Source organism: Lolium rigidum, chromosome 6 (assembly GCF_022539505.1).
Source record: "Lolium rigidum isolate FL_2022 chromosome 6, APGP_CSIRO_Lrig_0.1, whole genome shotgun sequence".
Lineage (NCBI taxonomy): Eukaryota > Viridiplantae > Streptophyta > Magnoliopsida > Poales > Poaceae > Lolium > Lolium rigidum.
In genome coordinates, this window is record NC_061513.1 from 10,723,982 (window position 1) to 10,748,095 (window position 24,114).

The following is a 24,114-nucleotide window of genomic DNA, read 5'->3' on the forward strand; positions in this document are numbered from 1 at the left end:
AAGGAACATGACAGAAATCGCAATCAATTCACTAGTTAAAACGAGAAGCTACTAGGCGAGATGTAGTAGAAGCAAAGCAGATTTGGTAGTGATGAATGATCAACTAGTTTTGACAGTACAAGGAGAAGCCTCAGTTAGCCGTGATTATGAACATTGGCAACTGATCTCCTACCACCACCAGGCCACCATGTAAAAGAAACATTATTCGGATGGGAAAGCTTGCACTAGTAGCTAATACCACTAATTACACATAGCTGCTGCAGTATGCACAAGCAAAGCAAGAGTTGTGAGATGCTGATAAATCAATGTCGACAAGAACAGCAATAACATGGGTGTGTTACACAGACATTGGCAACCTGCTACCACAAACAGGCATAACAAGTAGTTACACGTACTTAGACGCCCTGGTGATCGATCACCGCTCTAGTAAAACAAGCCAAATTCACAAAGGGGATCTCTTTTTCTCATCTCGTATCATCTATCTGAACTCGGCGTCGGCGGTGGCCTCCCTGGCGAGGCCGTCGGCGCCGGGGGCGGCGGGCTGGTCGGCCTCGGTGACCTTGTTGGGGGCGTCGGGGTCCCCGAACTTGTCCTTGAACGCGTCCTGCCGCTGCACCCACATCATGTGCCCCTGCACACCATTTCCGCCGCGGCTAAAAACCTCATCTTTGATTACTGGAGCTGGACAGATAGGTGAGGTGAGGGGAGCAGGATTGGATGGGAACCTGGAGCGCGGCGGCCCATGCGACGAGGAAGGAGGCGACCCAGAATTTCCTCTCCTTCACCAGCTTCGACAGATCCAACGCCGCCATGGCTCTCGCTTGCTCGCCTCTGTCTCTGTGGGTTTGTTTGCAGAATGGATCATCATTCGTATTGGGCTTTAACATTACCATGAAGCCGGCCCGTCTGGCTGGATCAGAGCCCGACTCAGTCGGAGCATGGGCTTTTCAGTAGATAACTGCATCCGAACGGAGGGCCAGATAAGCATATGGAAAGCCCAACTCCTTTCCAAAAAATCTAGTCTCCTATGTTGCCTCTACGTATAATGGAATAGTGGCGCCGTGCATAGCAGAGCATAGCATAGCGATTAAACAGAGTTCTTGCAACACATGGTTATTATATCCACATGCTAGATGTGAGATGGAATCCTTCTGCATCTTCCGCTAAAAGCCTACAGAGATTGATCTATTTAGGCTATGCAAATAAGCATTATTAACTAATAGCACCTAGCAGGCTTGAGGCAGTGAAAATGATAGTTTATACCATGGTACTAGAATAGTACTATTGCTAATTTGCTTCACATAACTATTTCTAAGTAAATCGATTTTCTTGTTTTCGCTCCTGCGTGTTGTGTTGTTCCATGCAATCACACTACTCTGCTAGATGTGGCGGCACTTGTGGTCGGCGTATTTGGTCTTGCTAATGTCATCATGTACATGTGCAAATGGTGCAAAAGTGTTCTGGCACAACTATCACCGCGACGTCAAGGGTATGTCTTTCTACTAATCCTCTTCTACAATGCATTATTTCTTTTATGGTAAATTGACCCAAACAAAGTTTTTAAACGAATTGGTATTCCGAGTTGTGAAAAGAGTGGGATTCACAACGTAAGAACATCCTTTGTTTTGAAACCTTTGAGGCGTGATCTTTTCTATCTTGTAACACAAAATAGTTACCTTGCTAAGCTTATACATGAATGAGTTTTAAACTCTATTTTCATGTGGTTTTTTTATTTTTAGATTCGGAATTTGACTTAACTTATGAGAAATAATTTACGTAAATTTTAGATTAAATTATATTTAGTATCTCTACAACCCAGATACAGTAGATGTTAGACATTTAAACACAATAACTCAATATTATCGGTACGGGTTTTAAAGTTGTCTTATGAATTTTCAAGTCACATCCCATTGAGCTTTAGAGAGGGAGTGATAATGCTAAATGTGTATTCATTTTTTTATTATGATCTCAATTTTGTAGCAACAACTATCGTGACTTCATCTTTATGGATATTTTCCCTTCTCGACCATAACAAGCCCTAGATATATCTTATCAAGACCTATTCTAGATCCAACACATAAATTATCTAGGTGTGAATCTTGCCTAATTCTAGATGTCTCACCCAATATATCATTATTCGTTCATACACTACGATCTTTAGAAGATTTATGCAACTTTCTCGACGTTCTATATAACCTTCCAGGTGTATGCATTGCTTATTTCTAAAGGCTCCCTACAATGCATATTGGCATGGCGAATCCTCTTCTCGCCGATGCCCTTGAATCTTATGGGCCATGCAATTGTGCACTAGCTTGTTTTCTCGATGCGATGGAGATTGATAGCTCTCCCTTAGGATGTGTTCGGTTTGAGAATCCTGATGCATGGAACGTAATGGTTCCATTCCAATGTCACGGACTGGTTCCGTACCCGTGTTCGGTTCGGAAAAAGCGAGAAACGGAATGGTTCCGTGCCTGTGTTCAGTTCGGGAAAAAACGCGGAACGGAATGGCAGGATTTTGGTTCATCTCACCTCTTTTTCAGTCCGCGCGGTGACAGATACGAGCCGTTCCTCCAGATTCCACCAAATTGGTGGAACGACTTGGTTCCGCATCTACAGGGTATATTCCCTTCTGAGGAATGACTTCGTTCCGTTCCTTCCCTCCAACCGAACACAGGAATGGGTGCTGGGTGCGGAACCGTTCCATTCCATTCCACCAAATTCCAGAACCGAACACATCCTTAAACTTGTGCTTTTCTAATCTTTAATTAAGCTTGGCCACAACTTTATGCAGCTTTGTAATCCAATTTTTCTCGATGCTAGCTTCTGCATGCTTGCCCCTCTTTGTATCAAGGTAAAATAATTTGAATTTGTTTGTGTGATTATCATTAATATATCGGCCAAACTTTCGGAAAAAAAATGTTACTGCAAGAACCAATGTTGATGGATCCCTTGTACGTCATGTCACATGTTACATGACCTCGCGGGCTATAGCCTACTCTATCGTACACCGCCGGCCACCTCCCTGCGGTGTTCCATCTCGGCATCGAACGCCGTGTGACATGCCCGCTCCTCCTCTGATTTCTTCTCCGCGTCATCCAGGAACTTGGCGTTCCTGACTAGGCCGAGGAGGTCATCGGTGCCTTGCTAAGCTTATACATGAATGAGTTTTAAAGTCTATTTTCATGTGATTTTTGTATTTTTAGATTCAGAATTTGCCTTAACTTATGAGTAATAATTTACGTAAATTTTAGAGTAAAGTATATTTAATATCTCTACAACCCATATAGATGTTGGATTTAAAACTAAACACCATAGCTCTATATTATCGGTACGACTTTGAAAGTTGTCTTATGAATTTTGAAGTCACAAACCCATTGAGCTTTAGAGAGGGAGTTATATTTTACAAACATGCTAAATGTGGAGTAATTTTTTTTAATTATGATCTCAACTTTGTAGCAACAACCATCGTGACTTCATCTTTATGGACATTTTCCCTTCTCGGCGATAACAAGCCCTAGATATATCTTATCAACAACTATTCTAGATCCAACACATAAATTATAGGTGTAGATCTTGCCTAATTCTAGATGTCTCACCCAAAATATCATTATTCGTTCATGCACTAAGATCTTTAGAAGATTCATGCAACTTTCTCGACGTTATATATAACCTTCCACGTGTATATGCATTGCTTTCTAAAGGCTCCCTACAATAATGCATATTGGCATGGCGAATCCTCTTCTCGCCGATGCCCTTGAATCTTATGGGCCATGCCACTGTGCACTATCTTGTTTTCTCGATGTGATGGAGATAGCTCTCCCTTAAACTCGTGATCTTCTAATCTGTAATTAAGCTTGGCCTCAACGTTTATGCAGCTACTTCTTTGTATGAATGTGAAATAATTTAAATTTGTTTGCGCGATGCTTATATATCGACCAAATTATGGGAAAAAATGTTACTGCAAGAACCAATGTTGATGGGTCCCATTCTACGTCACGTCACATGCTACATGACGTCACGGGCTAGCCTATTAGGGCATCTCCAGCGGCGCGACGCAAACGGTCGCTCAGCGACCGTTTTCGTCCGCCGTGACCGAAAATGCGTCTGGCACCACCTCCATCGGGGCGACGCAAAGTGATCGGGCTGTTCGCGGAGACGCAAACCTGACCCAAATATGCGCCTGGGATGCGTCTCTGGCGGACGCTCGGCGGACACGGAAAGTATCCGCTACCGTCTAGCGGACGTTTCGTCGGGCCCAGCGTCGATGCGTCTTCTCCGCCGCATACTGGCAGCGAGGTCGCTTCGGTAGTCTGCGGCCGCGTAAATGGCGATGCCTCGCGTGGCGCGCGGCCGTCGCCTACCTCTGCGCACGTAGTAATGGCGATGCCACGCGTGGCGCGGCCGTCGCCCTGCCTCCGACCTATATATACAGGGGCGCAAGCATCTCATCTCCTCCCCACTAAACCCTAGCCGCCGCTGCCGTAGCGCCACTTCCTCTCAGCCTCCAGCAGATCCACCATGAGCAGCGCCGGACGAGGCCAGGCTGCCACGCCTCCACCTCCACCTTCACCTCCCACTCCACCTCCTCCGGCCTCGAGCTCCTCCGAGGAGTTCGACTCCGAAGACAACGACCGACCTCCTCCACCCGGTCGGGGACGCCGCGGCCCCTGGCTGAAGCGGAGAAGGAAGCACAGGAGGAGCTGGCGGGCCATGCGGCGTTGGACGCCGAGCTGGAACAGCGCAGGCTGGCGGCCGCCGCTGCAGCAGAGGACTCCGACTCGCAGATATCTTGGTCCTCCGATGACCGGAGGAGAGGGCGGCAGAGCAGAGGGCCATCGTTGAGTCTTTCGAGACGCTCAAGGACGACGCCGCCAACGCGAGGCTGGAGCAGGCACTGAGCCAGGATGCGGCGGCGCACCGAGCCATAGCGGCCGCGCGGGAGGCGGCGGACAAGCAGGCGACGGAGCGACGCAACGACGGTGCCGGCCCGTCAGGAAGTAAGTAGTCTAGGCTTATAGATCTATTTTGTATAGTTTTTATGCATTTTTATGTACTACTTTGAATGTTTTTAACTATGTTGATATTCAAAAAATGGGTCACCCCGGTGGGAGCACACCCATACGCAAACGAACGCGCGAACAAAATATGTCTGCGGAGCAACGTAAACGGACGCTCGCAACCATTTTTAAACGTCCGAAATGCGTCGTGCCGCTGAAGATGCCCTTACTCTATCGTACTGGTGCCTCATGCGCGCGAGCAATTCCAAGGAACTGAACGACAAGGCAAAGGGAAAGACGCGATGCAAATTTTCAAGTAGTGTAAACACAAGTCAAACATTGCATGCTAGTGCGCGAGTAAAGGCTACAGATACTGACGGAAAGTTACAGAATCTACTTACGGAATGACCGTGTATCAAATCAGAAGGATTACAGCCCCTTGAATCACGGGAGGGAAAAAGTTTTGCACCAACCAACAACTTCCACCTATTCCCGTAAGTTTCATTCCGTAACAACAGTCCGTAGGTTTAGCATTTTCGGTGTTGATCCATGTTCAGTCTCACACTGCACACACATGCATGGATACAGGATACCTACTCCACAAAACCATCATATTTTAGCTAGGTTTTAGAAGTCCTTATATATGTTGATTTGTTTGTTAGAAAAATACCAAATCTAAGACGTGGTGTTACAAATGCTGCTAATTAATTCATTTTCTTTGAAACGTGGGCAACAGCTTTGCCCATTCAATTAATTAAGAAAAAGTTTTACAAGAAAGTAAAGGGTTTGACATACTCCCGCCATACCGGTTTTCAGGGCAATTATGTATTTTGAGAAAAAAAATTAACTACAAATTTGGATAACTAAATATAAGATATATGTCATAAAAAAATATACTATTGGATTCATATTCAAAAGAAGTTTCTAATAGTATAATTTTTGTGATATATATCTTCTATTTTATTGACCAAATTAGTAGTAAAAAATTATACCATTACAAGATCACTCTCCTGGCATCAAATGGCCCAAACTTCTAGCACCAGCCAAGATACATAAACTTGCTTCCTTGCTTTTATCTTATCGAAGACGACTTGCGAGGGAGCGCGCTTATTGTTGAATACCCTATCGTTTCGCTCGTTCTAAATTTTCCAAATCATGAGCATGGAGAAGGAGGCCATTTCTTTGCGGGTTTGTCCTGTGGACATCAAGTTCCACCACTCCGGGAATAAGTGGCCCGCCCAAATGTTCGTATGAAGCCCAGGGATGCCTAACCAATCTTCAGCCTTCTCCCAAAGACTAAAGGTGAACCGACAATAATTCATATTTTAGAAGCATTTTGTGAGGTAGTCTAAAGCAAATTTAAAACTAAAATCCAGATGCAGAAAATGTTGTGGTATACCAATCAGGACAATGTTTCCTCGAATATAAGGTTTGATAACCTCGAAAGCTAACATCTATTGTACTACCTCATAACCTATACAGCCTGGAACATAATGGTTTTTCAATTCTAATTTTGCAGGTCGGTAGAACACACTAGCTAGTATCCATGCCTAGAGTTACTTTCCATTTTTTTTGAATATTATACTGCAGTTTTCTATATTTAGAAAAAAAAAACCCGAGCTACATGTAGCCTCGTGCTAAGAAGTCCACCCTCGTTGACAAGTCTGTATATGCATACTGCAACTTTTTGTTTCCAACGAACTAGTGTTGTTTTCCTTCCTCCTCTCGAAACGAAGACGCAAACTAGTCTACCGAGGTACATGAGTCGAGGAGAAATATATCTAGATCTAGACGTGGAACGAATCACTGTCGTGGATGCTGCTAGCCTGACAGAACTCTGAAGTGCGTGCCGCAGCAAGACGTTCAGTGCACGCCGACTAGTTTTCTTCAGTCAGCGCAGCAGGTTCCGGCTGGCTGCTGCGCCTGCCGCTGGCCGGTAACCTGTTGGTGTTGCCGGGCTTCCTCCCGGCGGGGATGCACCGGGCTCGGACGCCGTCCACCTCCTCCTCCGCCAGCTCAAACTTGTTGCAACTGGTAGTGTTCATCGTATCCCTTGCCCTGCAGGTACAAACGGTTGGATCATCAGTCAGAAAGAAACAAGGAATCTTCGAGGTAGAAGACGAGATGGCTAACGGTCAGATTCAGATACAGATAGATAAGCAGATTTGGTGACGCATGGACGGATCGAGCAATGCGATTTACTCCACTGACTGACTGAATGTGCACTGTCAGCTAGCTCCACTATGCCTCTGCATCGCAGAGGAATTGTGGCGCAGAACGTGAAAACAGAGTAGCAGCACATGGTTACTATATTCAGAGAGGTGGAAGAAATGGATTATTGAGAAAAGTTGCTGCTAGATCGGTTGATCTATCGTCTCCCGCAAACAGCCGGCCCTTTGGGGACCGAGTGACAGCGACATTTTTTGGGAATTCGATCAAGAAAGTAGCTTTTCAGTGGAGGCTCAAGCACAACTTTTCTGAATTGTCCCTCGTTAATGGTTGTGGTTCATGGATAATACTGCAACATAATAACATCTTTTCTTTTGAAACCTTCGAGACGTGATCTTTTCTATCTTGTAACAAAAAATAGTTACCTTGCTAAGCTTATACATTAATGAGTTTTAAAGTCTATTTTCATGTGATTTTTTTATTTTTAGATTCGGAATTTGACTTAACTTATGAGTAATAATTTACGTAAATTTTAGATTAAAGTATATTTAGTATCTCTACAACCCAGATATATGTTAGACATTTAAACACAATAGCTCTATATTACCGGTAAGAGTTTTAAAGTTGTCTTATGAATTTTCAAGTTACATCCCATTGAGCTTTAGAGAGGGAGTGATAATGCTAAATGTGTATTCATTTTTTATTATGATCTAAATTTTGCAGCAACAACCATCGTGACTTCATCTTTATGGATATTTTCCCTTCTCGACGATAACAAGCCCTAGATATATCTTATCAACAACTATTCTAGATCCAACACATAAATTTTCTAGGTGTGAATCTTGCCTAATTCTAGATGTCTCACCCAATATATCATTATTTGTTCATACACTACGATCTTTAGAAGATTCATGCAACTTTCTTGACGTTTTATATAACCTTCCAGGTGTATGCATTGCTTATTTCTAAAGACTCCCTACAATGCATATTGGCAATCCTCTTCTCGCCGATGCCCTTGAATCTTATGGGCCATGCCATTGTGCACTAGCTTGTTTTCTCGATGGGATGGAGATTGATAGCTCTCCCTTAAACTTGTGCTTTTCTAATCTTTAATTATGCTTGGCCACAACGCTTATGCAGCTTTGTAATCCAATTTTTCTCGATGCTAGCTTCTGCATGCTTGCCTCTCTTTGTATCAAGGTAAAATAATTTGAATTTGTTTGTGTGATGATTATTAATATATCGGCCAAACTTTCGAAAAAAAAAATGTTACTGCGAGAACCAATGTTGATGGATCCCTTGAACGTCACGTCACATGTTACATGACCTCGCCGGGCTATAGCCTATTACTCTATCGTGCTCGTGCCTCATGCGCGCCAGCTAAGCTCATCTCTAATGGGACGCATTTTGGATATTCAAAATTAGTTGCGTGTCCGTTTGTGTTGCTCCGCGTACATATTTTGACCGCGCGTTCGTTTGCGTCTGGTGGTCTCCCAGCGGGGTGACACATTTTTTATTTTTCACTAAATATTTAAAAAACATAATGTACTACAAACTATGCCGGTACAAGCCCTAGGCTACTTGCCGCCCGACGGCCCGGCCCCATCATTGCGCCCCTCCCTCGTCTGCTTCTCCGCCGCCCACCGTGCGACCTCTAGAGCTCGGTGCGCCACCGCGTCCTCTAGCAGGCACCGCCGCAGCGTCTCGTTCGCGACATCCTCGACCTTCTTGAGCGTCTCGAAGGAGTCGACTAACACCCTCTGCTCCGCCGCCTTCTCCTCCGGGTTAGGCGCATCAGGATCATCTGATGACCATGAGATGTCGGAGGAGTCGTCCTCTGCGGCGGCTGCCGGACACCTCCCTGCGGCGTTCCATCTCAGCGTCGAACGCCGCGTGACCCGCCCGCTCCTCCTCTGATTCCTTCTCCGCGTCAGCCAGGAACTTAGCGTTCCTGACTGGGTCGAGGAGGTCGTCGGTGCTCTCATAATCCTCCAACTCCTCGTCGGAGCTCGAGACCGGGGAGGTGGAGGCGCGGTAGCTTGGACGCAGTTGGCACTGCTCATGGTGGCAAAGGTGGATGTTGTGTGGCGACACTACGGTGGAGGTTGCGCGGCGGTTAGGGTTTTGTGTGGGAGGAGATGAGATGCTCGCGCCCCTGTTTATATAGGCCGGAGGTAGGCGATGGACGCGACTCGCGTGGCATCGCCATTACTTTGTGCGCAGAGGTAGGCGACAGTCGTGCGCCATGCGAGGCATCGCCATTTACGCAGCCGCAGACTGCCGAAGCGACGCCTCGGCGCCGCATACTGACGCGCCTGAGAAGACGCATCGAGCCTGGGTCGGTGCCAGGCGGGCCCGACGCGAGCGGACACTTTGCCACCCGCACAACATCCGCAGAGACGCATCCGAGACGAATATTTTAGACCAGATTTGCATCACCACGAATGGCCCAGTCTCGCCCCGCTAAAGCAGGGACACCGCGCATTTTTCAACTCTGCGGGTGACCTTCACCCCACTGAAGATGCCCTAAGAGCATCTCCAGCCACGTCCCCCAAAGCGTCCCCCAAAGAGATTCGGGGCGCGCCGGACAGAAAATGCGTTCCAGTCGCGTCCCCCAAAGCCCTTTTTTGTCCGGCGCGGCCCGATACGGTGTCCGGCGCCCCGAGCCCGTCCCCGTCCCACAGGGGACGCACCGGGGACGCCGGACACAACGAAAAGCGAGGCGGGGAGTGGCGGGGCCGACCCGTCAGCGGCATAGTTAATTTTAACCTAACCGTCGCCAACCTCGCGACGGAAGTTATTCGCGCGCAGTGACACACGGCGGCATCTTTGCCTTAATGGCGACGGAGGGGCAGGCGAGACGTCTCGTCGGTGCTGCGCAGCCTCCACGCGTCGCCGGCGTTCGCACGCCACCGCTCGTTCCCGCGCGATCTTCCCGCCTCTTCTCGCCTGTTCCCGCGCTTTCTTCCCGACGCCGGCGTCTATAAAAGGTCTCCCGGCTCAACGGTAGCCACCACACCCCGCCGGCAACAAACACAGCCCTCGTCGCTCCACCGCCGTCTCCTCCACCACCAGTAGCAATGGCGAACCGCCCCGGCGCTGGCCACTTCCCTCCACCGCCGTCCCCTCCACTTGCAGTCCCGGGAACGCAGGTCGACACCGACCCCTCAGCAGCGGCCCGGGAAGAGCGATGGCGTGCACACCGTTAGCAGCGGCGGGAGGCGATGCAGCAGCAGGCCCGCCAGCAGCGGGAGGCGGCGCAGGCGGCGGATCTGGCGGCGTTCTGCGCCCGCGGCGGCAGCAGCGTGGCAGGAGCAGCAGGACGCCACCGTTGCGGTGTCTGACGCCTCGACGAGACAGGAGGCGCGACGGTGCCGGTACCGGGCGGAGATGGAGCAGCGGTGGGCTGACGAGCGCCAGCGCCAGCACGGTGAGCGGGAGGCGCTGTACCGTGAACGGCGGGAGTCGATAGAGCGCCGGCGGCGGGAGTCGATCGAGCGCCAGCAGCAGCTGGCGACGGAGGAGCGTCATCAGCGGGAGGCGGCGCTGAGGGCGTTATGGGGGAGGCGGGCGGACGAGTTGGCGGCGGAGGACGCCGTGTTGGCGGCGGCGATGATGGAGGCGCCAACAGATGTGGAGGAGGAGGCGCCAATGGAGGAGGAGGAGGCCGAGGCGGAGGAGACCGAGGTGGAGGACGACGATGACAACGAGTTCGAGTGGTCCGACGACGACGGGCCGCACCCGGACGAGACGGCCGATCAGCAACGCGCGCTCGTCGAGTCCTTCGAGTCGGAGAAGAAGCTCCAGGACGACGCCCGTGCCCGCGAAGAGGCGCAGATTCGTCGCGCCGTCGAGCTCTCCCTCCAGGCGGCCCAGCAGGAGAGGGCGGAGGAGGACTATCGGCGGGAGCGGCACCGTCTGGCCACCGCCGAACGCAAGGAGAGGAGGCGCGCGCAGCAGGAGCTGCGCCGTAGGGGAGGCGACGACGAGGCGGGGCCGTCGAACGCACCGTCGGGCAGTCAGTAGTCTAGGTTTAGATGAAATCTAGCCGTTTTCATTCAAACTTTGTAATATATAATCAAAATTGAATGAAAACCTTTATTTTCGTGCACCAATATTCATTTGGGGGCGGCGTTTGGGGGACGCGGCTGGGGAGCGACGTCCCCCAAAGGCGGCACGAACAAAATACGTCCCCCAAACGCTAAATCCGGCGCGGTTTGGGGACGGTTTGGGGGACGCGACTGGAGATGCTCTAAGTAAAACATTGCATGCTGAGTTAAAGCGATGGAAGCGACAAGATAAAGGGATGTAAGCGATGCAACTTTTCAAGTAGTGCAAACACAAGTCAAACATTGCACGCGAGTGCGCGAGTACAGGTGTTGATCCATGTTCAGTTTCAGACGCACACACATGCAGTAGCTAGCCATGGATACGTTTTAACTTTTAAACCATCATATTTTAGCTAGGTTAACAAGTTCATATATTTTTTTGAAAAAAATACGAAGTCCGAGACGTGGTGTTACAAATGCCGCTGATTCCTATTTAGAAGCACTCTGACGGTTCTGCGAGGTAGTTTAAAGTAAATCTAAAAATAAATCCAGACATGGAAAATGCTGTGTTATACTACCAATCAGCATAATGTTACCTCGAATACAAGGTTTGATAACCTCAAAATCTATCATCTAGCATTGCAGAATTTGATAACCACTATATTTTATACGGCCTCGAATAATTCTGCAGGCTGGTAGAACACACTGTTATCCTTATCTAGTGTTATTTTTCATTTTTCTGAACATTATACTCTAGTTTTCGACATTTGAAAAAAAAAAGAACAAGCTACATGTAGCCTCGAGCTAAGAAGTCCACCCTGCTTGACAAGTCTGTATATTCATACTACAACTTTTTGTTTCCAACAAACTAGTGTTATTTCCCTCCTCTCCTCTCGAAACGACGACGCAAACTAGTCTACCGAGGTACATGAGTCGAGGAGAAATATATCTAGATCTAGACGTGGAACGAATCACTGTCGTGGATGCTGCTGGGCTGTGTTGGAATATGGAGAAGACTGTTGACAAAACTCAGAACTGCGTGCCGCAGCAAGACGTTCAGTGCACGCCGACTAGTTTTCTTCAGTTAACGCAGCAGGTTCCGGCTGGCTGCCGCGCCTGCCGCTGGCCGGTAATTTGTTGTTGCTGCCGGACTTCCTCCCGGCGGGGATGCACCGGGCTCGGACGCCGTCCACCTCCTCCTCCGGAAGCTCAAACTATTGCAACTGCTAGTGTTCATCGTATCCCTTGCCCTGCACGTACAAACATTGGATCATCAGTCAGAAAGAAACAAGGAATCTTCAAGGTAGAAGACGAGAGATAGCTAGCGCTCAGATTTGGAGACGCATGGACAGATCAAGCAACGCGATCTGCACTGACAGGTAGGCATGTAGCTAAACTATGTCTCTGCATCGCAGAGGAATTGTCGAGCGGAGCAGAGAGCAAAGCGTGAAAACAGGGTAGCACGCAGGCGCAGCACATGGTAATATTCAGAGATAAGGAAGACATGGGATCATTCAGAAAAAGTTGCTGCTAGATCGATCTATCGTCTACCGCAAACAGCCGGCCATTTTGGGACCGAGTACTAGCATCTAGCAGCGCCGATGACAGCGACAATTCTTGGGAATTCGATCAAGAAAGTAGCTTTACAGTGGAGGCTAAAGCACAACTTTTATGAATTGTCCCCCCATGGCTGTGTTTCATGCATGAACAATGAGATAATCTCTGTGTCAACAAGCTAAGTACAGCAAATATCGGAAGGGTAATGCTACTTGTCGGCATTGTACGACAACGACCTCCTGAGACCACCGAGCTCGCCTCCGACGACGGCACGGTCCTTGCTGATGTTGATGGAGGCGATTGTGTTGATGTTGATGGAGGCAGATTTTTTCGATAAAGGGAATATATTAATATCAAGAAGATACCAATTACACCCAGCCTCTAAAACAACGCACCACCCTAATGGCACTACGGATGCACACAGCCAAAAACTAGAAAAGAAAACTAAGAAATAAAAGTCCCGCTACAGTATCTCGGGCCTAACAACAGCAATACATCCACCGCCAAGACAACACCTGAATTACAGACTAGTCCCCGCTCTCAAAACAAATGCCTCCACCAAGGACATTGCCAGGCACAACCAATTAAGGCCAGACCTTGGGTTTTCACCCTGAAAGGTAGGACTCTGCACTTCACGTTGATGGAGGCAGATGAGCAACCGAGACATCTCCAATGGTGTTTCCTCCTCTAATCATCACACAAGCTTATCTATTTTAGTGTTTCTATGTTTTGCAACCCCCCCTTGTGAATCTACGATATTAAGACTATATATAGTTAGTTTTAAATCTAGATGGATCGGATGACGTAGAAACAAAGGCGAAAGGGCCCACATTGCGTCTGGTGCGACCCATGGTGTGGTCAAGAGGTAGGGTCACGCCATGGACATCTCTACTTGGCCGAGGCAGCTCCAGCTTCATCTCTTTTCTCATCCTGTTGTATTCCCTAAAAAGTGATGCTCCAATTTTTTTGTGTCCATTTGTTGGCTGGAAGGTCCATGAAACACAAAAGTTCACAAAGTATGTTTTTTTTTTGTTATGAGGCACTAGAAACAAAATAAAAGGGTACTTCTGAAAAATCCTTATAAATTCATGTAAAACATGTAGGAGACCTCACATATCATGCAAAATGTCACTTATTATCATACAATAAGCACCAAAATCCATGGATTCATTTTAATTGTATCACCGGTACTAATTGGTGGCGTGTATTTTTTTTCTATTTTAAAGGCATAAGGTCATGATGGCATATTCGTCACCCATTATCTGGTTTGTAGATGTCAAGTGCTAGCTTTAGGTTTTTTTTAATGTATGCTTTAGCCAGATATTTTTTAAATACATTATAAATAAAGGCCACATACATCTCTTCGGCCAGGGGTCTGAACCTCCTTTTCGAAAAAGCTAGTTTCTTACCTTGCCTCTATGTATAAGGGAATTACGGCGCCGAGAATAGCATAGCAGAGCATAGTACCAGAATATCTTGAAACACATGGTTATGTTTATATACTAGATGTGAGAATCCTTCTGTATTTTTCGCTAAAAGTCTATAGAGATTGATCTGTTGGGCTATGCAAATAGCCATTGTGAAATAACACCTAGCAGTCTTGCGGCAATGACAATGACAATTTTTAGTATGGTACTACATATATTACTCATGCTAGTTTGATTCACATAACAACTTTCTATGTTTATAGATAATAAATCTCATATTTTCTCGTTTTCCCTCATGGTGTGGTGTGTTGTTCTATGTAATCACTCTATGATGGCGCTTGTGTCCGGTGTATTTGGTGTTGGCAATGTCATCATGTACATGTGCCTATGGTGCAAAAATGTTATGGCAGAGCTATCACCACGACATGAAGGATATGTCTTATACTAATCCTTTTCTACAACGAATTAATTATTTTCTGCTAAATTGACCCAAATAATGTTTTTAAATTAATTGTTATTTGAAGTGGTGAAAAGAGTGGGAGGCTCAATGTAAAAACATGCTTGCCTCACAAACAGTCAAGGCTTGATTTTTTCTATCCCTTAACGCAAACTGATTACCTTGCTTAGCTTATACATGAATGAGTTTTAAAGTGAATGTTCGTATGACTATTTTATTTTTAGATTCGGAATTTGACTTAACTTATGAGTAATAATTTACGTAAATTTTAGAGTAAAATATATTTAATATCTCTAAAATCCATATAGATGTTAGATTTAAAAATTAAACACAATAGCTCTATATTACCGGCACGAGTTTTAAAGTTGTCTTATCAATTTTAAAGCCACACCCTGTTGATACTTAGAGAAGGAGTGATATTTTAGAAGCATGCTAAATGTGTATTAATTTTTTTTATTATGATCTCATTTTTGTAGCAACAACCACCGTGACTTCACCTTTATGGATAATTTCCCTTCTCGGCGATAACAAGCCCTAGATATATCTTATCAACAACTATTCTAGATCCAACACATAAATTATCTAGGTGTAAATCTTGCCTAATTCTAGATGTCTCGCCCAAAATACCATGATCGTCATTATTGGTTCATACACTAAGATCTTTAGAAGATTCATGCAACTTTCTCGACGTTTTATATTACCTTCGAGGTGTATGCATTGCTTATTTCTAAAGGCTCCCTACAGTGCATATTGGCATGGCGAATCCTCTTCTCGCCGATGCCCTTGAATATTATGGGCCATGCCATTGTGCACTATCTTGGTTTCTCGATGTGACGGAGATAGCTCTCCCTTAAACCCGTGCTATTCTAATCCATAATTAAGCTTGGCCTCAAGGTTTCTGCAGCTTTGCAATCCAGCTTTCAGAAAAAAGAAATGTTACTGCGAGAACCAACATTAAACTGTAGTTTTCGAAATTTGAAAAAAAAGAAATGTTACTGCGAGAACCAACATTAGGATCGCGCAATTCTGTATGATCCGTATGTATGATCTAGCTATGAACTATCGAACTATCGAACAAATTTTCCGGGTTTGCAATTTTCAAATATACGGAGTGAAATACAGGTCTGCTAGACAGAACGGTTCTTGCGTGGGCATTTTTTTTTTGATATAGAGCCCTTTACTTGCGTTTTACGAGGTAGAAAATAGGGGCCTGTTAGACATGCTCACCTTGACAAGTCTGTATATTCATAGGGCAGTGCTAGAAATCCTCCGGAGGCTCCAAACTTTCCAGCCTCCTGCTTGCATGCGTGACACGTGTCCACTTTCACCTGAAATTTAGATTTTGCTTCGTCGCAGCAAAAAACCTCCCGCTTTTGCTTCATTGAAGCAAAAAAGGTTCGACTAAAGAGACTAAAAAGTAAGAGTGCTGCGACTCACTCAGATATTGTTTCTTCGCAGCAAAAAAAGTCCCACTTTTGCTTCATTGAAGCAAAAAATGGTTCATGTAAATACAAAAAAGAAAAAGACATGTCGGACAGAGCAGGCCGGAGACTCGCCAGAGATTCATCGGAGACCTCGTCGGTAGAGAATGCTGCGACCGACAACGGTGGTGCTGCAAGCCAGGGACGGTGGTGCTACAAGCCGGTGCGACAGCACTACCATCTGGTGGAGGCGGTGCTTCAAGGAGTGGGCATCGATGCTACGATTGTACAATATTGTTGCTTCAATTGTTCCCCTATTCTGTGACTTTAGTAGAAAAGTTTTGCTACAAGGTCTCCGGCGATGTTCTCCAACGAGGTCGTGTTTTTAGTACAAATGTTGCAATGCTATAATAGTATTGCTACAATTGTTCTGTCATAATGCTACTTTAGTACAAATGTTTTGCTACGAGGTCTCCGGCAACGGTGCTCCGGCGAGTTCTCCGGTGAAGTACGGTGCTCCGGCGAGGTCTCCGGTGAAGTACGGTGCTCCGGCGAGGTCTCCGGTGAAGTACGGTGCTCCGGGGAAGTCTCCGGCGAGGTCCACAACAGAATGGTATTTGTGTTTTTTGTTTTATGTTGAACCGTTTTTTGCTTCAATGAAGCAAAAGCGGGACTTTTTTTGCTTCAATGAAGCAAAAGCGGGACTTTTTTTGCTTCAATGAAGCAAAAGTGGGATTTAAAGCAAAACTGCAGGGAGAACCCGATCTAACGACTCAGAATGATTGGATCCAACGGTGGGAAATCCGGAGGCTGGGAGGTTTGTAGCCTCCGGAGGATATAGAGCATTTTCCATATTCATAGTACACTACCAACGAACTAGTGTTATTTTGCTCCCTCCTTTCGGAACGAAGAGGCAAACTAGTCTACCGAGGTACATGAGTCAAGGAGAAATATATCTAGATCCAGATGTCCAACGAATCACCGTCCCGAATTCCGCCGTCCTGTGTTGGAATCAGGAAAAAAAAGGTGGATAGAACTCTGAAGTGCGTGCCCCAGGCTGCAGCAAGACGTTCAGTGCACGTCGATTAGTTATCTTCAGTCAGCGCAGCAGGTTCCGGCTGGCTGCCGCGCCTGACGCTGGCCGGTAACCTGTTGGTGCTGCCGGGCTTCCTCCCGGCGGGGATGCACCGGGCACGGACGCCGTCGACTTCCTCCTCCGCCAGCTCAAACTTGTTGCAACTGCTAGTGTTCATCGTATCCCTTGCCCTGCGCAGTACAAACGGTTGGATCATCGATCGGAAAGAAACAAAGAATCTTCAAGGTAGAAGACGAGAGATAGCTAGCGCTCGGATTTGGAGACGCATGGACAGATCAAGCAACGCGATGTGCACCGACAGACTAGGCATGTAGCTAAACTATGTCTCCGCATCGCAGAGGAATTGTCGAGCGGAGCGAGAGAGCAAAGCGTGAAAACAGGGTAGCACGCAGGCGCAGCACATGGTTACCATATTCAGAGATAAGGAAGAAATGGGATCATTCAGAAAAAGTTGCTGCTAGATCGATCTATCGTCTACCGCAAACAGCCGGCCATTTGGGGACCCAGTACTAGCATCTACCATCTCAGAAAGAAACAAAGAATCTTCAAGGTAGAACACGAGATGGCTAACAGTCAGATTCAGATACAGATAGATAAGCAGATTTGGTGACGCATGGACGGATCGAGCAATGCGATCTACTCCACTGACTGACTGAATGTGCACTAGATCCACTATGCCTCTGCATGGCAGAGGAATTGTGGCGCAGAACGTGAAAACAGAGTAGCAGCACATGGTTACTATATTCAGAGAGGTGGAAGAAATGGATTATTCAGAAAAGTTGCTGCTAGATTGGTCGATCTATCGTCTCCCGCAAACAGCCGGCCCTTTGGGGACCGAGTGACAGCGACATTTCTTGGGAATTCGATCAAGAAAGTAGCTTTTCAGTGGGAGGACTTTTACAGTACCCCCAAGTGAACAAGGACCATCCATTTTAGTCTATCGGACGGCTAACGAGCGCCCGTACTCCAGGATCGGGGCACAGAGTACCAGCAAAAATTTGATCCAAAACTCGCGGAGTACCTCCACCCTCCACCGGAGGGTCAAAAAATAATTTCTCCTAGTTGTTTCCCCCGGGTAGGGGTGTTAACATGTACTTTCTTTGGGTGAGGATGTTTTTGCGTTTTGTACCCACTTCGTCTCAAAGTATCTGATTTCCTGGACGAACCCTAAGTTCTGCGGCGTTGGTGGCAATGGATGTGGAGCCGACCGGGGGTGCATCCCCCGACGGATGCGCGCAGGTGGAGGCGACCTGGTAGGGCAACGAGGCGCCGCCCGGGCGTGGCATCCAGGCCGGGGAGGTGGGCGAGGCGCCGACTGCAGTTCCGCCGTCGGCTCCCAGACGAGGCACTGCTCCAGCGTGACATCGAGGCCCCCGACGGATGGGCGCAAGATTAGCCGCCGGGGAGGTGGGCGAGGCGCCACCCGGGAGTTCCGCCGGCGGCCCCCTGCGGCGGCGTGGAGGGGCAACGATAGGAGATTAGCCGGCCGAGGAGGTCAGCGAGGCGGGGCGTGGCCGTGGCGTCCGGCCCTCGGCTCCCTACGGCGGCGAGCTGGTGCAAAGGTAGGAGCAGCCATGGCGTCCAAGTCTTCAGCTACCTCGATGGATTTGCTGTGACGGGTGGGCGGGAGTGGTGTTTGGCTCACATCGCCGGCGAGGTGGGGGAAAGGGAGCAGCGGCCGTGGCATCTAGGTGGCCAGAATCCTCGACGGCACGTTGCAGCACCACTTCAAGCTGAACCGAGATGAGCATTGACAAGTTCAGAATGTGACGATGTGAGGATCATCCCAATCTCTCTTCTTTTTTTTCCATTTGATGTATTGCTTAGCTATGGATGGACTTATAATTGATGTTTGAGCCAGTCTCTGTTTTGTTTGGTAGGTGCCAGTTTCAGTTTTAGAATTGATGTTCGGGATTTAGAATTTGCTGTTATCCCATTGATTTTACATGAGGTAGGATTCTTTTCTCGATATTAAAAGCATAAATAACAAACCCTGAAACTTGGATGTCGGTATTACTATGGTTTTATAGGGCATGTCATGAATTTCTGCCAACACTTTAATCTCTAACAGCTAACCTGTTATGTGTTCATGATTGCTGTAATCAAAAGTACTTTAGTCTCTATTTTAGACGATAATGATACAAACAACACACATAATTGCTTAATCTGCGGTTCCATTTTTTATGAGGGGCACAATCTTGAGTTTTGAAGTTACGAACTACTCTCAGATAAATGGAAACGACCAATAGCATTTTTTTTCTCCGTTTTTGCTCACTTCTTATACTTGCATCATTTAGTAAAAAAGAAGTGCGCCATTCATAAATGGTCAAAATTGTAAACCTTTTTGAAATTGAAAAAAACTACCAAGGGAACCATTGGTAACATATCAGGGGTAAAGAAAATACTTGATGATTTCATTCAATGGCACCTCACAGTTTGAAAGTAAATGTACATCCCGGCCTTATCAGGGGTAAAGAAAATACTTGATGATTTCATGCAATGGCACCTCACAGTTTGAAAGTAAAGGTACATCCCGGCCTTATCGTCCAGTAAATTTGCTATGCATGAGTAAGATTAAGGGGGGCAAATAAACGGCTAATTATGAATGTTTGAAGTACCACGGAATAAAGCGGACCCATAGTATCATGTGAACAAATGACGAGGACCATTGAAAATGGTAACCACTAATTTTTTTTATCATTCAACATTTTCTGAGAGTCACGGAATGAATTTGAAGGTTCATCCGGGGAATTCGTAGCATGTGTTATGTTAGCAGTAGAATGTCCTGTAACAAATAATTGATTTCCATTTTCTGCAAGTAATTGATCTCCATTTTCCTCCTTCTAGTCTTCATCTCATCCGCGCTATTGTGGTTTTTCTTATTTTCTGAATTCAGATGTGATAATGGTTCTTCTTATGTTTGAAGGTCTTGAATATGTCAATGACGGCATCCTTCCGGCGTTTCGGTCATCCTACATCACCCGACTTAGATGATTGTGACCTGCCATAGCTTAATTGTGATTGCAACCAACCTGCAGAACGTATGCGCTATCTAACATGCAATGTGACAGAGGTGACATTTCTTCTGTATTCATACACAAAATTCTGCAATATCTTTTTGAATTGCATTTGACTAAATTTTATCTGGTTTGATGCGGGGTTGTAGTTTGTCAATCCGGGAGGGCCTGCTCAACAAGTATGCTGAACAGACGGGCTTCAAACAATAGTCAACATGATTCATTGGTTTCATCGGTGAACCTTGTGAACAAGAAGGAAGAACAAGTTTTACAATTGGAGAACAAACTAGACTATGTATGTTCAGAACTGTCAGAGTACAAAGACAAGAACATATGTCATGATAAAAGACTCGACGATGAAAAATGCAAATCTAGGAAATACCGTACACTTTTCTGGTTCATGCCAATATTGTATGTAGCTAGATTACTGATTTCCCACTTCTAGGTAAATATTATATATCGTGTAATCGGTCTTTCATTGTATAGGTAAATTCGGATTCATCATGGTCTGATGGTTACAGATTTCATAATGGCAAACCCTTGTTTCACTCTCTTTAGTTGTCAATAGCACTGAACTATGATAGGCATGAAGAAATTAATTGAATTATAAATATGATCAATACCAACAGAGCAACAAGTCAATTGCACTCAATATTTTTGAACTAGCATATTGACAGATCTACTAAACTTGTTTGTCAATGCATATTCTGCCATACCTCCTTGTTGGTCAAGGTAGATTGCGGCCATGGCTTCTTTGCTGAAGGGGTAGTTGCCTGCAATGGCTTCTTTGCTGAAGAGGTAGTTGCCTGCAATGGCTTCTTTGCTGCAGGTGTTGATTGCGGGGATGGATTCATTCTTGTAAGGCTAGATTGCAGCCGCAACTTCTTTGCTGAAGGGGACGTTGGTTTTTCTGTGGAGGGTAATAGTTCGGCTCTGCCGAATTCTGTGGTAGATAAAGAGAATGCTTTGTGCTTTGTTGTGGCGGTCGAAGGTAGTAATTTAAGAAAACAAAATCATGAGATCGGCAAGGGTGCACCCTCGTCCTGTCCATTGTCCATAATGCTGAAACCAAAAGGAAATGCATGCACCAAATTTAGCGGACATTAAAATCTGGCTGAATGAGTACATGCACCAAGGCCACTGAATGCAGACATACAACAAATATCAAGTTTACAGAATTTCTATCACACAATACTTATTTGCTGGTACACACGGACTGAAGGTTCAACTATTTCAAACTGAAACATGTCTCGCTACCAACACAATGAATGGCTGGTATCTATTATCTTTGTCCATTAGCTTGACTGAATGTAAATATGCAGGCTGAAGGTCCAAGCTTTTAGAACTGAAACACACAGGCAGTTTGTAGATAATCTTTCTCCATAAACTTGACTTGATGAAAACACACATGCTTATCAACCTCTCCTATAATACAAAAATTAACATAGACCAGTTCAGAAATGTGGCCTAAGGTTCCAGCAGAAGAAAAACAAAATAAAATACTTGTACAATCCCCAGATCACGACATTTGCAAATGTCATGGTTTAGACTGCCATATTCGCTGCAGCGCCTGGATCTCCTCTTTCGCCCATTGGACTACCTGAGAATTCATAAAATGGCTCCGTTCTCTGGATCCATACCAGCAATATGATGGATCTCAAGCATAGCTTTACATCCACAACGAGTCAGCGCCCGAGGCTCCCTCGTTTGCTCAGTTTCATCGTCGGTACCATCCATCATCCAAATCTGCCATTATCAAAACCATCAATCTTAGATACATCTGTATGCCATATCTGCCCAAATTATAACTGAACTAATTAATTAAAACATCATGAAACATCAACTGTCCCTATTGGCTCCAAATCGAATGAGAAACCTCATATAATTTTTCTAGCATCAGTTTGTCTTTTTCAGCATGCAGATATAAAGTTTCAGAATTTGGAAATAGCATGTACTAGCAAAAGGTATCAGCCAAAGATACTGAAGATTATTCAGTGGCCACCATTCAGTACGAAGCATGTTACAATTATACTGTTGGTACTACTAACGATTATGCATGGTTAAATTTCAGGAAATCTCTAGATGAAAACAATCAGAGAACTACAGGGATCAATAATAACTAGAACTTGCTATCATCAGTTAACTAGAATACCAGGATCGTCAACTAAAATCTGGGCAACGAAACTGTACTGCATGCCTGCATGGCCACTACTGCTAGTAGTCTAGTACGCGAGTACTAACCAGCTCACAGCCAAACGGATCGGAGACACCACATCGTTTGACCAGGATGCCGGAGGCAGCCGCGCGTCGCTGCCAACAAAGAAGCGGGCTGCACCGCAGCGACGGCAATCAGCGGAGACGATTGATCTGGGCGGGTGCGCGCGTAGGGGAAGAAGGGACCTTCAACCACGACGCCAGAAGCGGCGGCGCCAGGCGGTCAACAAGGGAAGAAGCGCGGTGACGCAGTGGGATGCTAGATCACGGGATGCAGCGGCGCGGAATGGAGCGGAGATGAGTGAGGCGCCACAAATCAATCTCAATCGGGATGCTCCTGGCTTCTATCGGTAATCAGGAACGAGGGTTAAAGCGCAAATCGGTTTAATTGCACTTTTGGCACTCTCAGAAAGATAATTTTAACGCTAGTCCTCGGTCATGGACGGTTAGATGGGTCTGGTACTCCACCCCACAGTTTTGGAGTACAGGGTACCGTAAAAATCCTCTTCAGTGGAGGCTCAAGCACAACTTTTCTGAATTGTCCCTCGTTAATGGTTGTGGTTCATGGATAATACTGCAACGTAATAACATCTATTCTTTTGAAATCTTCGAGGCCTGATCTTTTCTATCTTGTAACAAAAAATAGTTACCTTGCTAAGCTTATACATTAATGAGTTTTAAAGTCTATTTTCATGTGATTTTTTTATTTTTAGATTCGGAATTTGACATAACTTATGAGTAATAATTTCCGTAAATTTTAGATTAAAGTATATTTAGTATCTCTACAACCCAGATAGATGTTAGACATTTAAACACAATAGCTCTATATTATCGGTAAGAGTTTTAAAGTTGTCTTATGAATTTTCAAGTCACATCCCATTGAGCTTTAGAGAGGGAGTGATAATGCTAAATGTGTATTCATTTTTTATTATGATCTAAATTTTGTAGCAACAACCATCGTGACTTCATCTTTATGGATATTTTCCCTTCTCGACGATAACAAGCCCTAGATATATCTTATCAACAACTATTCTAGATCCAACACATAAATTATCTCGGTGTGAATCTTGCCTAATTCTAGATGTCTCACCCAATATATCATTATTCGTTCATACACTACGATCTTTAGAAGATTCATGCAACTTTCTCGACGTTTTATATAACCTTCCAGGTGTATGCATTGCTTATTTCTAAAGGCTCCCTACAATGCATATTGGCATGGCGAATCCTCTTCTCGCCGATGGCCTTGAATCTTATGGGCCATGCCATTGTGCACTAGCTTGTTTTCTCGATGGGATGGAGATTGATAGCTCACCCTTAAACTTGTGCTCTTCTAATCTTTAATTAAGCTTGGCCACAACGTTTATGCAGCTTTGTAATCCAATTTTTCTCGATGCTAGCTTCTGCATGCTTGCCCCTTGTACGTCACGTCACATGTTACATGACCTCGCGGGCTATAGCTTATTACTCTATCGTGCTCGTGCCTCATGCGCGCGAGCTAAGCTCATCTCTAACGGGGTGACACATTTCGGATATTTAAAATTAGTTACCTGCGTCCGTTTATGTTGCTCCACGTACATATTTTGACCACGTCTGGTGGTCTCCCAGCGGGGTGACACATTTTTTTTTATTTTTCACTAAAAATTTAAAAAACATAATGTACTACAAACTGTGCCGGTACAAGCCCTAGGCTACTTGCTGCCGGATGGC

The 24,114-nt window shown here is 45.9% G+C and overlaps 1 protein-coding gene across 1 annotated transcript; it reads right to left on the bottom strand.

Annotated features, from left to right (window-relative positions):
- Window positions 1-478: 478 nt before the first annotated feature.
- Window positions 479-834, bottom strand: LOC124662160. Its single transcript, XM_047200037.1, has 2 exons — window positions 726-834; window positions 479-631 (listed from the first exon to the last, which is right to left on the bottom strand). Exons 1-2 carry the CDS (start codon window positions 810-812, stop codon window positions 479-481), a joined length of 240 nt encoding a protein of 79 aa, XP_047055993.1. The 5' UTR covers window positions 813-834.
- Window positions 835-24,114: the final 23,280 nt, after the last annotated feature.